General features: G+C 44.8%; 1 protein-coding gene across 1 annotated transcript; it reads right to left on the reverse strand.

Moving 5' to 3' along the window:
* Positions 1-13: 13 nt before the first annotated feature.
* On the reverse strand, positions 14-14,099 carry PSMC1 (proteasome 26S subunit, ATPase 1). Its single transcript, XM_077780843.1, has 11 exons — positions 14,030-14,099; positions 9,137-9,190; positions 7,589-7,685; positions 6,249-6,373; positions 5,818-6,003; positions 5,538-5,666; positions 4,616-4,712; positions 2,317-2,506; positions 1,683-1,834; positions 1,120-1,274; positions 14-241 (listed from the first exon to the last, which is right to left on the reverse strand). The coding sequence occupies exons 1-11, from the start codon at positions 14,030-14,032 to the stop codon at positions 107-109; spliced, it is 1,323 nt and encodes a 440-aa protein (XP_077636969.1). The 5' UTR covers positions 14,033-14,099; the 3' UTR covers positions 14-106.
* Positions 14,100-16,864: the final 2,765 nt, after the last annotated feature.

Here is a 16,864-nt window from a genome sequence, read left to right on the forward strand (position 1 = left end):
GAGGACTGGCNCAGAAAGGGGCATGGGGGGGGGGGTTGCTAAGAAAGATCAACTGGATGAGGTTCCTCTGGCAGCTTCCTGACCATCTCCTTGAAGGCAAATGTGGCTACAGGTAGAGCCCCTCAGGGGTGCCTTCTTGTTTTTTATAAAGAACATTTTCTTTAGATTTTTTAAAGTCTTCATTTGTTACTTTCATCCTGCGTTCTCTCAAGGCCATCAGACCGGCTTCTGTACAGATTGCCTGTGAGAAAGAACAGTATGTTCAGAAAAGGAAATACTCTGTATTTGAACAATTCAGAGCTACTTCGAAATAAGGTGTAAGACACCCAGGCTAAAACTGCTTAAACCATTTGGGAAAAGATTAGATCTTGTGAATGTTTTAAGCATTCTAATAACTTTCTCAGAGGATCCGAAGTGGCTCTGAGGAGGAGGACTGGCTCGGGGTCTAGCCGGTGGGGTGGCCCGGGAGGGAAGCTCTACCACCAATGCCCCACTCTCGTCACAGGGAGTCCCGTTCCCAGGCAACAGATGCAGTTACGCCGGGAATCTCCGAGGCAGCAGAGCACCCATCCATTTCACCTGTCTACACGGAGTAGAGGACCTGTGTCCTGGCTGTACGGGAATCTCCATGTCACGTGCCAAAAGTAAAACCACGCATGCAACATGATGTGATAAAACCACAACCTCGGCCCTGAAGTTCATCTGGTAGTGACCTTCAGGGTATTTCAGATGGTTCAGCGAAAAAAAAGATAAAGAAGTAAAAGGGTAACATTTGGTGAACTGAAGTGATGGGTATATGGGTATTTACTATTACAACTTTTCTGAAGACTTTGAATTTCTCAAACTATAAAGCTGGTGCAAAATGTAAAAAAGCTCTTGAAAACTGAAATCACCAAAAAAGACACCCAATTCTGCAGGTGCCAACGATGCACGGTTCCGCACAGGCACTGGCATGAAAAGGCCCTACGTGCGCCGTCCCCACCTGACCGTGGCCCTCACAGCGGACAGGAACCCAGGTCCTCACGTACAAAGCAGGCCGGACCCATACTCCGTGCTGCCAGGCCTCGCCGTCACTCACACACACAAAACCAAGACGTGCGGTCCAGCCCAGGTTCCCACCTTGATGTCGGCCCCGGAGAGGTCATCTTTAGCCATGATCAAGTCATCCAGGGTCACGTCATCGGCCAGCGTCATCCTGCTTGTGTGGATCTGAAAGATGCGCTTCTTAGTCTTTTCATCGGGCAGGGGGAACTCAATTTTCCTGTCAATGCGGCCTGTGGGTATAAAAAGTTTCAGGTCAGGCTCCGCCTTGGCCCCTCACACATGCAGTTTCGGTCAGAGGGACACTTCCCGTGTGGGAAGGGGTCCAAATCCTGAAAAGTGAATATTGCTCTTTGTAGTCTGTAAATACCCACATTTGGGCTAACATAGGAGTTATTCAGAAAAAAAGAATACTCATTATGGGGAAGAGAAACAGTCACAAGACTGTAAGGAAGAGGACCACACGTCGCCTGCTACATCACGTTCTTCCTTAACCATTACCTCAGGAGATGCAGCTTTCCGGAAGTTATTCTACACTTCAATAATGTATCTGCCTTGACATGTAGTTTTAAATCCCACAAAAGTGCACTTAAACACATAAACACACTCATTCTCCATGATGGGACAAAAGCAAATTCGACCTGGTCTGATAAGTGCTGGATCCAACGTTTCTATTCGGTTTGTGGCCATGATAACTTTCACGTCACCCCTTGAATCAAATCCATCCAGCTGGTTCAACAGTTCCAACATTGTTCGTTGAATTTCTCTTTCGCCACCGGAATTTGAGTCATATCTTTGAAAACGAAGAGAAGGAAAATCTGACATCTGCTGAAGGGGAATTAGAAAAACACCTCTGATGCCCTCAATTCTAGCAACAAAATCAGCACTCCCTCCCAACCACCGCATCATGTTACTTAAATTGTTGACGATTTCAGGCCTGATGCAGCGTCATGAGTTCATCCTCCACGTTTAGTATCTGAGCCCCCAACCTGATCGTGAGCTCTCAGAGGCTTGCAACAGTGGCAGTGTCCCCAGAGTCCAGATGATGCCTGGCTCAGAGTGGACGCTCAAGGCATGGCTGCAGACTAACCTCCAGACGGTCACGACTCGTGGCACCTGGCACCTTGGATCAGAGCCTACGGCGTCCAGAGAGAGCCGCGCACAGTAGGAGCCGAGGCAAACCCATGTGCAGGCCACACAGGCAGTACTCCAGGATCATTCTCACACAAGAGCTACACGGTTTTATGTCTAAACAGCACAAAGAGACAGGCGTACCTTTTTGTTCCAATGGCATCAATTTCATCAATAAACACGATGGACGGTGCATGTTCCTCCGCAACTCGAAACAATTCCCGAACGAGTTTGGGCCCGTCACCTAGGTACTTCTGAATAAGTTCAGAGCCAACCACTCTTAGGAAAGTGGCTGAGGTTTGGTTTGCTACTGCTTTGGCTAATAAGGTTTTACCTATTTTAAATTAGAAAAAAGAAAAGACAGGGATAAAAACTCTCAAGTTTTGTTTTAACTTAAAAATCTATCACTACCATCAAAAATGGGCAGACCCCGCTGATGAAAAGGCACGCCACCATTCCAGTGTCTTGACATTATGTTCTCTAAGGCAGAGAAGAGGAAATTCAGAACGTTCTGATTATTTTTATCTATTTTCCTAAAGTCATCATGTCAGAAAATAGTTTTTAACTAGATTATTCGAACTTGCATAGAGTATTAACCTGACCCATGCAACCAGGGTTTGAGATCCAACTCAACTCCTATGAAACAATCAGTGATGGAAAAACGGCCCGAGAACCCTAGGTTTGACCTAAGGAAACACTCTTTCCAGAGCACCAGGCCTGCAAACCCCAGCGGCCACCCAAGGAGTCGTGGCTGTGCTGGGTGGGCTTGCCCGAGGCTCAGCTGAGACGGCCGGTTCCCAGTGAAGCCCACAACCACAGTTCAGCTCTAGAAACTTCTCTCAGTCTCTGGTGTGCCCTCATGAGGAGCTTCCTCTCGCCAATCTCAGGGAAGATCTCAAACATTTCCAATCCTGCCCCATTTCTTGATATTTCTATTTCAGGTCAAAAATAAGGACCTGGCAACCACTCTGTGAACTTTAGGGCTAGAAGACCTTGGCCCCTTGATGATGAATGAGGACAGGGGCAAAGGGCCAAACGGGAGCATCAGGACACAGTGGCAGTTGGAGGCAGAGCCGGTAAAGGACCAACCGTAGGTGCGCAGGGGAAGGGGAGGAGGCTGCCGGTGAGTAACAGACACAGAAGACTTAGTTCAGTGGGAAGGAGGACAAAGCGCCAAGCTTTACAACAAAATGTGGCAACGACACCCTCGTGGTGGGACAGGCCGAGGGGCGGGAGTGTGGGCTTGCAAGTGTGGACTACTCCCTGGAGAGAACCGATTAAGGCTGGTGAACAGATGACAAAAAAGGACCTTTCTAAGTGGCTGGCATCTTATGGTCCGAAAGCTGTAGGCCAGCTGCTGTGGCACTGCAGTAACCAGAGGGACCCCTGAACCAGTTTCTTCCTTCCCCTGACGGGCCTGCCACCCTGTGCTTCACCCCAGCACCTCGGATCAGCCCCCGCAGTGCGTGTGCACCAGAGGCAGCCTCTATTCCAGCCTCTGTTCCAGCTCAGCTCCCAGAGCCACTGCGGCCTGGGGGCTAGTAGTCTCCGGCCCCTCTGAGACTTTACTTCCTGGACTGTGAGATGGAAGCTGCAGAAGCTCTGAGTTCACTTGTGTCCCTGTCCCTCCACTGTGGGCAATCCTGTTATCCCAGAATCCTCCTGGGGACAGTTTCAATTCACTCAAATAACTGCTTCCTTTGGGATTTACACAGCAATGCACTGCTAAGTCCTGGATTGTACAACTTACACTAATTACACAGTCAACCAAATGTATGTATTTTTATCTTCATCTATTCACTCAGTACCAGTGGACCAGAGAATGAACCTAATCTGAACAGCACAGAATAGATTTTAAATCAGTGGCTGTCCACCATGTTCTGATGTCTGGCCACGCTCTAGATGCAAATGGGGATTTTCAGGGATGAGACCAGGTATCGGTATTTTTTTTAAGCTCCAAGGTGTTCAGCCAAGGTTGAGCACCCAGGTTTGTGTCTTATAAAGTGTATTTAATAGACTCCCATTAATCCTATGAATACTTGAAAGCCTTATGTCTTACAGCATATAAATGGAGTACAGAAGAGGAGTTCTAAAAAACTAAATACATTCACAGTGAGCAGGCACTTAGGGAGGGGGTGCCTACCAGTGTTTATTTTTTGTTGCAATTCCTGCTACTGTTGTTAACATTAAGCCTGTTAAGTCTACAATTTCAAGTCTAAGATAATTCAGTTTCTTAGCATCTACTATACAGATAAATATACTTTTATGTAATAGGTATGTCTCCGCATTTATTCCAAAAATGTCCAACATGATGCTTAGAGAACTCTGTTTGAGACTAAGGAACTGTGGCATCCTTACTCAAGAATGAAATAATTAGAACAAGTTAACGCCGCTACTCCAGAGCTCAGGTGGGTGCCCAGAAAGCGTCACAGAGCACACGTACCTGTGCCAGGTGGTCCGTAGAGAATGACCCCCTTTGGGGGCTTTATACCCATCTCTTCGTAATATTCGGGATGAGTGAGAGGAAGCTCCACAGATTCCTATAGAAAATAAACACTGGTCAAAATGAAATGCTTTCTTCCTGAAATGATCAGATCCATTAACCGGCATCATGACTATAGCTCACTTTCAACGAAAATAAGCTAAGCTCTCACTTACTACTGTTAGAGACACTGCGGCCGACTTCACCTAGCAGCAAGGACACAAGGAAGAGGACATCAGTCCTACCTGAACTGCCAGCACCCATCCCCTTCCTCTTGCTCCCAATTTCCCTCTAACTTTCCAGAAGTTAGCCTTGAGCAACATCTAGTAAGCTCTTCCTGAGCAAAAGGAACTTAAAAAGTGAAAACACACCCTTTCCACTTAAACTACACGGGAGATGGCATGATTTTCCCAGTGCTGTTACACTGACGGACATGATGGCTGGAGGTCCAGCTGTCTGAGAGGTCCCGGGTGGACTCCCATGATGGCTCTGCAAGACCTCCCTACAGATGGAGAACCTGCAGGGGGCTGGCCCACAGCCAACCTGAGTGACCACTTCATCTCCCCCGACTCACACTGCCCCCACGTCACTGGAGGTGTCCAGATGCCACAGCTGAAGTTCACCCAAACAGACACATTACATGTTCACCCAGATAATCAACACTGCATATAACAAGGATTAAGCTGCAGCTGCTGGAAGAATAATCACAATTTATTTCTATTACCTAACTCCGTATTGACAACTACAAAATACCACACAACTGGCAAACGCTGAGTGTTACTTGTTTGAAAAAACAAAATATGCAAGATAACTTGAAGCACCCTAAATAAGCCAGTAGTAAAAAACCAAAAGTCTCAAAACCAGAGCCAGTTCCCAGACCTACCTTAATTTCCTGGATCTGGTTGTCCAAACCCCCAATATCAGCATAGGTTTCCTGGGGGGCCTTTTCTACCTTCATCACTGTGACCAAGGGATCTGTGTCATCCATGAGCACCCCTATGACGGCATGTACCTAACAGAGAACATTACGTTTTTACTGCAGGGATGTGAGGTTTACACAACCCATTTACAACCATGCAATACCAATCACCAGGACGGCACGGACGGACAGATCTGAGAGGAAGGAGAAAGCATTCCTGAGGGCTTAGACACCAGCAACTTGCCTTGTGGTTGAGCAGGACTGAACAGCCTGGTTCCAGCAGGTCCTTGTCTACAAAGGAAAGAATGCTGACGTAGTGTTCTGAGCCCACAGATGTGGACACGATGGCATGATTGTCATCAATGATCTCTTCCAGCGTTCCTACCGACATTGGGGTCCCCCTCAGATCATCCACCTTTGATCTTTCCTCCTATGTAAGAGTATGCATGAAGGAAAAGCAGATTAGACCTAAAAATAGACAATGCTGACAGTTTTACTAGATTTACTAGATTTTACTGTTTACAAAGCAGGTGGTGCTGTTAAAAGGCAGCTAATTTATGATTCATAAAAGCCTAAACAGGTCAATTACTTGGATTTCATTTATTCACCGAATTCTATTTAATAACCAAAACTGTTACTTTGTAAAATGAAAGTTACAGTAATTTCTCAACTTACCTCTTGCTTTTCTTCTAAAGGCTTCATTTGTTCCTGATTTCTAATGAATTCTTCCTCCATGAGAAGGTAGTCTTTAATTCTCTCTAACTTCAGTAATTTTAAACGGCACTGAGTGTGAGGTGTCACTGTAATTAAAAAAGGTTTATTGTATTTGGAGCTCAAAGTTTGCAATGAATTAAGTCCATCCATAAGGAAAAAAGGTTAAGACTTAAAATGAGCAGGTGTCTAACTGCAAAAGGAAAAGAGACTTTGACAGTTACAAGTAAGCAGGTAGAAATGGGACAAGGTGTACGACCAGACAGCTATTACAAAATGACATACGCAAAGTGAACTGTCTATATATGTAAGAAGAAAAGAACTCAGTGACCCAAAAGATAGTTTGCTTTGGTTTTTTATTCCCCACAGGTGTTAATGTCTCTCCTTCCCTAAGGTTAAATACATTCCCAAATTTTCATTTATTTACTTATTTTCAAGTCTGTAATCCATCTGATAAAAAGGGGTCTAATTTCATTTTCCTTCAATAGCAACTAAAATATGCCAGCCATTTATGTTAAAGAACTCCTCCTCTTCCCACAGAACTCAGACGCCACCTTTACCACATAGTAATGACCCCTGTAGCCTTTAGACTTCCTATGCTCTGCCAGCAATCTGAGGACCTAGTCTTTACCGGTACCATATTGATTCATTATTCATTTTTTTCAAACTGTCTGACTCCTTTCATTCTGATCCAACCAATATTTAAAAAATGATTTCATCTAAGCAGGGAAAGACTTGTTTTGATGGGGGTGGAGGGGTTCTGTGAGCCGAAGTGATGAGAAGGCAGCCATGGGAAGGACATTTTTAAGCAAAGGGCAAAAGCCCTACTGTGAGTAAGAGTCAGAGAACACAAGGCAGGGCCACGTGAACGAGCAAGGGAGTGGCGGGCTGAGGACGGAGAGGTGGGCTGCGTCAGCTCACCGGGTCCGAATCTTGGTCTATGTTCAGTACTAAGCCAATGAAACAGCTGATGTTCAGGAATCACAAGATGGGAATTCCAACATAATGGCATTCTGTTTCTTCAGGGAATAAGCATGTTTCTACGTTATTCAAACTCAACCTGAGTTTTCTCATCTCAAACTACACTTTTTGCACATTAGAGGGAGGGTGGTTATTTAAGTGAGACGTGGCTGTATACTGTCTGTACACGGCTACCATCAAAACAGCTGTGCCGCAGCCAAGGGGAGCGCCGCATACAGAAGCCAGAGCTGCGGCCACCCGTCTCCTGCCTCCCCACTCAGACCGCTAAACTGCACATACACAGACGGCGCTCATGGGATCGAGACAGCAAGGAGGACCATTACCCAGTGGCAGCTTGCTGGCAGCATCTGGTCCCTTTGTTTTCTTCTTCTTTTTCCCCACTCTTGTTGGTACAGGAGGTTCGTATTTCTTTTTCTTGTCCTTGAAATTTTAGAACAGCAAGAAAAAACAAAAGCCACACAAATCGTATCAAAACACAAACTTACTTCTGTAGGGCCATCATCCATTTCTAGAGGCTATAATTTTCCGTATCTTTCAGAATGCCATTAAAAAATTGTCCTTTTATAAATAAAGCTAGGTTTATATAACACTCTTGCAATTTTAATGGGTAAATGTAACTGATCTCTTTATTTTTATTTTATTTTTTTAAAAATATTTTTGTTTATTTCTAGGAGAGAGAGAGAGACAGCGTGAGCAGGGGAGGGTCAGAGAGAGAGGGAGACACAGACTCTGAAATAGGCTCCAGGCTCAGAACTGGCAGTCAGCACAGAGCCCGACACGGGGCTCAAACCCACGAACCGCGAGATCATGACCTAAGCGAAAGTCGGACGCTTAACTGACTAAGCCACCCAGGCACCCCTGTTTTTTTATTTTTAAAAGTTTATTTATTTGAGAGAGTCCATAGGAGAGGCAGAGAGCGCGTGCACACACATATGAATCCCAAGCAGGCTCTCTACTGTCAGTGCGGAGCCTGATGTGGGGCTCAATCTCACAAACTGAGATAATGACTGGAGCTGAAATCAAGAGTCAGACGCTTAACCAACTAAGCCCCCCCAGGCACCCCTTGATCTTTCTTTTTACAATACACAATGATAAATTATTCAATAAGGACTAGAGGTCAAAATTCAGAATTAAATACCAAAAGTTTGAGCTGAAATAATGTGACAATTCTTCTTTACATCTGAGGATATTAAACACTAATTTACTGGCAATTTATTTTAACACTCTGTAATGTTATTTTACACATTTAAAAATCATTAATTTGGGGTGGGAGGCCAGAGTGGCTCAGTTGGTTAAGTAAGCATTCGCCTCGTGGTTTTGGCTCAGGCCATGATCTCATGGTTTGTGGGTTCGAGGCCTGCGTCACGGTCCATGCCTGCCTGGGATTCCAGCTGCCTGTCCTACACGTACACACTCTCTCAAAATACATTTAAAAAAAAAAAAAAATCATTAGTTCAGTGCACCTGAACTTCAGCTGTTTGATGCTTCAGATGCTTCAGTCGTTTGAGCATCTGACTCTTGATTTTGGCTCAGATCATGATCCCAAGGTCATGGAATCAAGTCCCGTGTCAGGCTGTGTGCTGACTGTGGAGCCGGCTTAAGATTCTCACTCTCTCTCTCTCTCTCTCCAGCCGCCCCCCCCCCAACACACACTTTCTCTCTAAAATCAAAATCATTAATTCATAATTACTTGACAGATCAACAATCTTTTCTAGAACATGAAAAGGATACTGTATCTGAAGCCAGGCTAGTTAAAGAACTACAGGTCATTTATTTTGCATTTTGACACTCACAAATCCCTAAAGAACTTCTCAGCTGAGAGCTGTGATATGTTGCACAATGTACATCAAAGATACATCTGGCTTATTTACCTTGTCATCCTTCTTGCCACCTCCAGGGCCATGACCACCACTCTGACTTTGACCCTGAAAAAAAGAAATCAGAGGTGTAAATTCAGAATGTGATCACTTCAAAGATTCCATGACACCCAAACCCCCCCCCATTTTAACATTTCTGGACTTCAGATGTGCCCTGCAGTCAACATGCACATTTGGCATGGCAGAATTTCTTTTTTTCCTGAAAAGCTGTTAGATCAGTGGTGTGCCTTGCAACTGACTGCATCCTAAATCACAGAGAACTCTATTAAGAGACTGGTGGATCCTAATGTGGCTGGGATCCAAGACCACCCCTTTCTGAGGGGACATTCTTTAATATAAAACTACTTGAGCATATTTCATGAAATTAGGCCATCAAAGCTAAATCACTTTACCTACTTAACAATCACTTATCATTTACTCCTTACTAAAATTACACCAAGACCCAGGAGACTTTCCTTTCAATAGCATCTTATACCTCCCATCTCTGAAGCCTGGGGCTCTCAGGCAGGTCCTTCTTCCCAGCCTGAAAAGCTAAATCACCTTAAAGTATCAAGATCTCAAGTGTATTAACATGCTCGTGGGATTTCAGGTTTTATTTATTTATTTTCTTAAATAGCTTATTGTCAAGTTGGTTTCCATATAACACCCACTGGTCATCCCAACAAGTGCCTTCCTTCATGTGCATCACCCCCCTTCCCCTCTCCCCATCCCCATCAGCCCTCAGTTTGTTCTCAGTATTCAAGAGTCTCTCATGGTTTGCCTCCCTCCCTCTCCCCAACTATTTTTCACCTTCTCCCCCATGGTTCTCTGTTAAGTTCCTCCTAATCCACCTATACGTGCAAACATATGGTATCTGTCCTTCTCTGCCTGACTTATTTCACTTAGCATAACACCCTCAAGTTCCATCCACATTGTTACAAATGGCCAGATTTCATTCTTTCTCATTGCNCTTATTGTTTGTTTCCTTTGTCATGCAGAAGCTTTTTATCCTGATGAGGTCCCACTAGTTCATTTCTGCTCTTGATTCCCTTGCCTTTGGGGATGTGCTGAATAAGAAATTGCTGTGGTGGAAGTCAAGGAGACGGTTTCCTGCTTTTTCCTCTAGGGTTTTGATGGTTTCCATATTCAGGTCCTTCATCCATTTTGAGTTTATTTTTGTGCATGGTGTGAGAAATTGATCTAGTTTCATTCTTCTGCATGTTGCTGTCCAGTTCCCCCAGCACCATCTATTAAAGAGGATGTCTGTTTTCCATTGGATACTCTTTCCCACTTTGTCAAAGATTAATTGGCCATACATTCGTGGGTCCAATTTTGAGTTCTCTATCCTATTCCACTGGTCTACGTGTCTGTTTTTGTGCCAATACCATACTGTCTTGATGACAGCTTTGTAGTAGAGGCTAAAGTCTGAGATGGTGATGCCTCCCATTTTGGTTTTCTTCTTCAATATTACTTTGGCTTTTGGGGTCTTTTGTGGTTCCATACAAATTTTAGGATTCTTTGTTCTAGCTTTGAGAAAAATGCTGTTGCAGTTTTGATTGGGATTGCACTGAATGTGTAGATTGCTTTGGGTAGTAATAACATTTTAATAATATTTATTCTTCTAATCCGTGAGCATGGAACGTTTTTCCATTTCTTTGTGTCGTCTTCAATTTCCTTCGTAAGTTTTCTATAGTTTTCGTCATGCAGATCTTTTACGTCTTTGGTTAGGTTTATTACTAGGTATTTTATGTTTTTTTGTGCAATTGTGAATGGGATCAGTTTCTTGATTTCTCTGTTGCTTCATTATTGATGCATAAAAATGTAACCAATTTCTGTATGTTGATTTTGTATTGGGTTTTTAAACAGACCCCTTGGTTACAAGGGACTGCTTCACAAAGAACAGTACCTTAAATAGTGAACTTACTTGAACAGAGGGGTCCTCAGTAATCACTTCCACGTAAGCACCTCTAAGTTAATACACTGTCAGCTTCATTATCAAGACAGAGCAAGCATATCATGGCTACCTAAAAGAATTAGGGTCAAATATAGTTCTCCCGCCTGCAGGATTCTTAAAATTTTGTGTTTTCTGAAGAAGGTAATTACAGGCTCTGAGAAATTTTGGTTAACAGACGTAGTTACACTGCAATGGGCTGTCCAAATTACAGGCCTTTAGCAATTACTTACTCACACCTCCTAAAGAAATGTGCTGCTGGCTGTGGCAGCTAACGTTTGTGGGTTGCTTACTATGTGCCTAACTCTGTACCAGGCATTTTCCTTCACCATTTCATTAATTCCACACCATCTTTCAAGGTGGGGTTTATTATTCTCCTTTTTAGACGAAGAACTGTGAGGAGCCTAAGAACATGGGCTATGGAATCAGATGCATCTAACTTTAGACTCTGGCTTTAGGTCACCTCCCTGAGCATCGGCATTCTTAACTGGAAAGTGGGGATGATTCTAGCTCCTGTTCCTGAAGATGAGGTAACAGGTAAACCGCTCAGCATTTGCAGGACTGGAAGGAACTACTCAGCAATACAACACTGCTGGTAACTAAGAAATGTCAGGGTCAGGATTTTAATGATCAGTCTGGTTACAAAATCTAGGCTCTGAAATAAATCTATGTCGTTCATCTCTGTTTTTATCCAGGACCCTGACTTCCCGCTGACATTCCCACAGCACGGTCTCCCCTCACCGGTCCAGCTATCCCCTTGTAAAAAACAAAGAGCTGATCCTTTAATTCTCGTCAAAAACCTTCAGCTGCTCCCCACATTTACAGTGTATTGTCCAAACCCCGGAGTGGCACACGTGGCCCTTGCCAAACTGGCTGCAGCTGACCTTTCCCAGCTTCATCGACCTCTCTCGTGATCCCGCAAGCCTGGCCCCACAGGGAGGCAATTTTCCTGTGTGGGTCCTAAAATTCTTCATTTCTGGGGCATTTTACAAGATGTTTCTCAATCTCAAATAACAATAACAAATATACCCATTATCAAGTCCTGAATCTACACCAAACTGCATTCTCAGGGTACCATCTGATTTACTTCTTACAGGCTCTGTGAGGTTGGTACAATCATTGAACCCTCGTTTACAGCTAAGGAGACGAAGGCACAGGGATGTTAAGTGACCTATTATCACGAAGCTTGTCACATACGCAGCCAGGAATCCGGTCTACTGGACACCAGTGTCTCTACTGCATGGCTTCTAGCAAAGACTGGCAGGGTTTGCATAACAGCACAGCCACTCACTGTGTCTCCCTTTCCTCCTTGTAAAGTGAGGATGATAATGATTACTGCAAGGATAAGAAGAAAATGCTGGAAAGTAACCCTGCGTTTACTGAAGCATTATTTACAGTAGCCAAGATACGGAAGCAACCTAAGGGCTATCAATAAATGAATGGATAAAGAAGATGTGGTGTGTAAACGCACAAACACAACGGATATTACCCAGCCATTAAAAAAAAAAAAAAAAGATCTTGCCATTTGTGCTGTTAATGGACTCAGAGGGTATTAAGTTAAATGAAGTCAGACAGAGAAAGGCAAATACCTTATGACTTCACTTAATACATGGAATCAAAAAACAAAGCAGAAACAGATCCATAAACACAGAGAACTGGTGGCCGCCAGAGGGAGGGGGCAGTGGATGAAGGGGATGGAAGGTACGGGATTCCAGTGATAGAAGGTGCTCAAGTCCCAGGGGCACAGCACATAAATGCATAGTCAACGGTACTGTGATGGCACCTCACTGTATGGTGACAGATGGGAGCTACACTTGTGAGCACAGCATAGTACAGACTCGTCCAATCACTGGGTTGTCCCCCTGAATCTAATGTAACACTGCGTCAGCTGTACTTCAATAATGGTAACAATGCTGGAAGAGCACCTAGCACATGCTTAGAATATTACCCCACAGTCCTTATAAGACCCAGAAGATTCCGTGGTCAGGCGTTCTTGACGTTGAGGATACAGGCTAAACGTACTGCCATCTTAGGCCCTTTGCACTTACTACTCCTTCTGCCACGATCCCCTCAGAGGTCTGCATAGGCTACTCTCATTTTGTTTAGAGCTCTGCTCAAATCTCACCTCCTCGGAGGACCTTTGCTGACACCCTACGTGAAGTGGCCACCTCTCCCATCCCATCCCTTTCTATAAACAACCACACAGCAAGGGCCAAGCACCAATTTCTAATCCGCTCCCTGCCATTATATGGCATGTCTGTTTTTCAATTTTTTTTTTTTTTTTGGTCTGCCTTGTCTAGAATGTAAGCTCCATGAAGGCAGAGATTTCGCCAATCATGGTCACCTCTTGTACCCTCAGGGCTTAGAGCAGAGCTTGGCCCCCCCAAAAGTTGCGGGTGCTCAACAGATACCTGCCTAGTTAACGAAGAAACGCTAGCGGCAGCTTCCCCTCCGAGGTCCCCCAGTCATACAGACGTCAGTCTTGAACGCCTCTTCCAAGTGGCCCCACTCCGAGCGGTCCTCCACCCCCGCGCTCTCCGCTCCTCGGCCGGAACGAATCCCTCCCTCTCCTCCGGCCGCGCAGCCCTGCACCTGAGCGGCTCGGAGAGCACTCGTCCCAGGTGCTCGGCGAGGCTCCCGCTGAAACTCCCCGCGCCGCTCGGCAGGGCCCGCGTCAACGGAGGAGCAAGGCCGGGCGCCCCGACCCGCTCCGCCGCCCCACTAGCCCTCCCGGGGGGCCCTTAGCGCCGAGCTCCGGCCCCAGGGACCCCGGGCGCGGCCCGCTGGTCGGGCCCGGGCCGCGGCGGACCTCGGAGCCTCGGTCCCGCAAGGAGACCGGGCCGGTGGGCCGGGGAGCGGGCGGATCGAGTGCCTCGGGGAGCCGCCTTGCCCTCTCGTCTCGGGTCGCTTCGACCCCGTCGCACCGCGACTACGGGCCGAAACCCTTAGTCACTCACCATCTTGCTTCAGCCGCTGGAACAGCCGCTACCGGAAATACATCCACCAAGGCGGCCGACAGAAGCGGAAGTTGCCTAGGGACGCTACGGAAGCCGATAGGAACCAAATCCCTCGCTGAAGGACTCGCGCTCCAAGCGCTTGTGTGGGGCAACGAAGTAACAGAAGCGAAATGTGAATCTTGTCAATATTTTACTTGAAAAAAATGTAAAGCGAAGTTATTAGGTTATTGTCAACAATTTTAGACAACGAGGTAGACTTTCAAAGAACTAAGACAATTGTGAAAATATAAAACATTTAAACTGTGCAACAATCATAACTGAGAAGAACTTCACGTATTGTTCCTAGAACTGGAACGGAATTTGGAACTGCGAACTTGATATAAACTGTTGGATCAGCGTTTAAGCTATTATTTGGTTTCTGGAATAGACATGATCATCTGAGAGTATTTCCTTGTCTAATGAGTTACTTGGATCAGTTTTCTTTCTGCCCTTGATGCTTGTGACTTAGGGTGATGCCACATGTTGTCTTAAAATAACTAATCTTGCACCTGGTTGGTAAAGTTGATCATTTATTACATCCACCAGGACATTAGAAAGATAGCAAGCATTCCTTTGGCCTCTGGAAACTTCCATAACAGGTGCTCAAAATGTTACCTGTTGCTCAACTGGAAAGATGAATTCATTATTGTTTTTTGTTTTTTTTTCCCTGCTCCCGATTAATTTAGGCATTTTAGTTGTGAAATGCTAAAAATATTTCACTAACACCCAACAGTACAAAATATAGGAACTCACTCTTGCCTTTTCATCATCATATATAAAATACTATAACAGAAGGTCTTGACAACTGTCGATCTCCGCTAACAAATCTGGCATCTACTGATGTGAAACAGTTTGATAGGTGAGGGGTGAGACAACTACCCCTTCATGAATGCTGAGAGAAATGCCAGAGTTGTATGGAATGTCTAAGCAATCTGTGTATAACCGGAAGAAGTGTAGAGGTCCTGACAGCTGTCAGAAACAAGCTGATAATACTTATGAAAACAAATTCTGGAGGACTTGCATTAAGAAGCCCCTTAATGCACAGCAAGCACATTCATCTCTTTTCTCCCTCCTACAGGCCCATTGACGGCCAGCTCTGTAACCCCAACTCTCGCAGCTTCCAACCTCCCCAAGCACTACGTGCTCCAAGCAGTCTTTCCGTCCCCTCCCTACTGCGCCTTAGCTATTCATTATGTAGATAAATGTAACTTCTCTACTCTCCTTAGTTTTAGCTCCATTTTACCAATTTCTTGGATTTCCCCTGGAAAGGAGGCAGAGGAGCTGACCCAGTCAGGGAATGTCTTTTTACCTTAGGGGGAAAACAAAGGTGGGCTGGGAAGAAGATGGGAGATTTCCACGAAGAGTCACATTAGTTACTTTTGCTTAGCTCACAGAAGTAATTTTTTTGTAGTTAGCCTAGGCTGTGTTTAGGTTATCCAGGAATTTAAACACAATGTTGAATTTCACAATAGTATAAGGTATATTGCTGTATATATATACAATATAACTATTGTTATACTTTTATACAACTATATACTTTTATATGTATATAGTTGTTATACTATTTTATAATAGTTATATATATATAATATATAGTTACACAATAGTATAAGGACTATATACATATAAAAGTATATAGTTGTATATGTATTTATACTTTTGCTTGTGTTTGAGTATGTGTGTATATCTGTTGTCTTCTCTGTATCTGTGTACACACGCATGCACACACACATACACACACATACACTGATGCCCTGCAAGTAACCAAAGCCAAACTTAGTGTCTCCCCCTAGGACCTCTGGCTGATTGACACCTGGCTGATGACACCACTCAGAGACCTAAGCCAGAAGCCTCCCCTCCAGCCCCTCCTATTCCCAGCCACCTCAGTGGTCAAGTCTTGCGGCTTTGCTTCTGTCATGTTTCATATCTCATCCCTCTTTCCATCCCTACCTTGTTCCTACCTCGTCATCCCATCTCACAATTCATTCAACAAATAACTACTGAGCACACCACGTTCCAGGCTGTCCTGTACGGTCTGAGGATACCACGGGGAACAAACAGACAAAAATCCTTTTCCTAATCGATTTTACAATAAACAAGTAAATAAGTATATAGCACGTACATGATGATAAATGCTTTGGGGAAAATAAAATAGGAAGGAGGACTAGAGATCATGCAGCAGTGCTGGTAGGTGCTTCTGACTTTAAATAGGATGATATCTGAACAAAAACTTGTGGAATTAGAGAATTAGCTATTCAGATATCTGGAGGAAAGCTTTCCAGGCAGAGGGAACAGCCAGTGCAAAGGCCCTGAAGTGAGAGCCGCGGGTGAGAGAGACTGGAGACACTGTATGGTAAAGAAGTGAAAAACAGACACGTAATTCCCAGTGGAGGCTTAAGGGGAGTTAGATTCAAAGCAATATAACCCGACAGGGAAGACAGCAACAGATTTTGGCCTCAGAACACTTGGGTCTGAATCTGGACTCCATCACTCACTGCTGTCTCGGTTTCCTATTGCTGCTATAAGAAATTACTACAAACTTAGTGTAGTCTTTTCGGGAAGCTCTAGGGAGAATCCCTTCCCTTGCCTTTTTCAGCTTCAAGAGGCCCCCTGCGTTCCTTGACTGAACGTCCTAAAGCCGGTAACATTGACCCTGCTTCTGTCATCACATCTCTCTCTCTCTGACTCCACTTCTGCCTCCCTCTTTCACTTTTAAGGACGTTGGCAATCACATCACACCCACCCAGGTAATCCAGGATAATCTATCTTTAGGTCAATTGATTAGTACCCATAATT

This window comes from Crocuta crocuta, unplaced genomic scaffold, assembly GCF_008692635.1.
Source record: "Crocuta crocuta isolate KB4526 unplaced genomic scaffold, BGI_CrCroc_1.0 scaffold299, whole genome shotgun sequence".
Classification (NCBI taxonomy): Eukaryota; Metazoa; Chordata; class Mammalia; order Carnivora; family Hyaenidae; genus Crocuta; species Crocuta crocuta.

Excerpts from the sequence above, each read along its gene's own strand:
- PSMC1 (XM_077780843.1), bottom strand. Across the intron at positions 7,686-9,136 it reads GTGGCAAGAAGGATGACAAG|GACAAGAAAAAGAAATACGA; the intron begins GTAAATAAGCCA and ends TAAAATTTCAAG. Across the intron at positions 4,713-5,537 it reads ACCAGATCCAGGAAATTAAG|GAATCTGTGGAGCTTCCTCT; the intron begins GTAGGTCTGGGA and ends TATTTTCTATAG.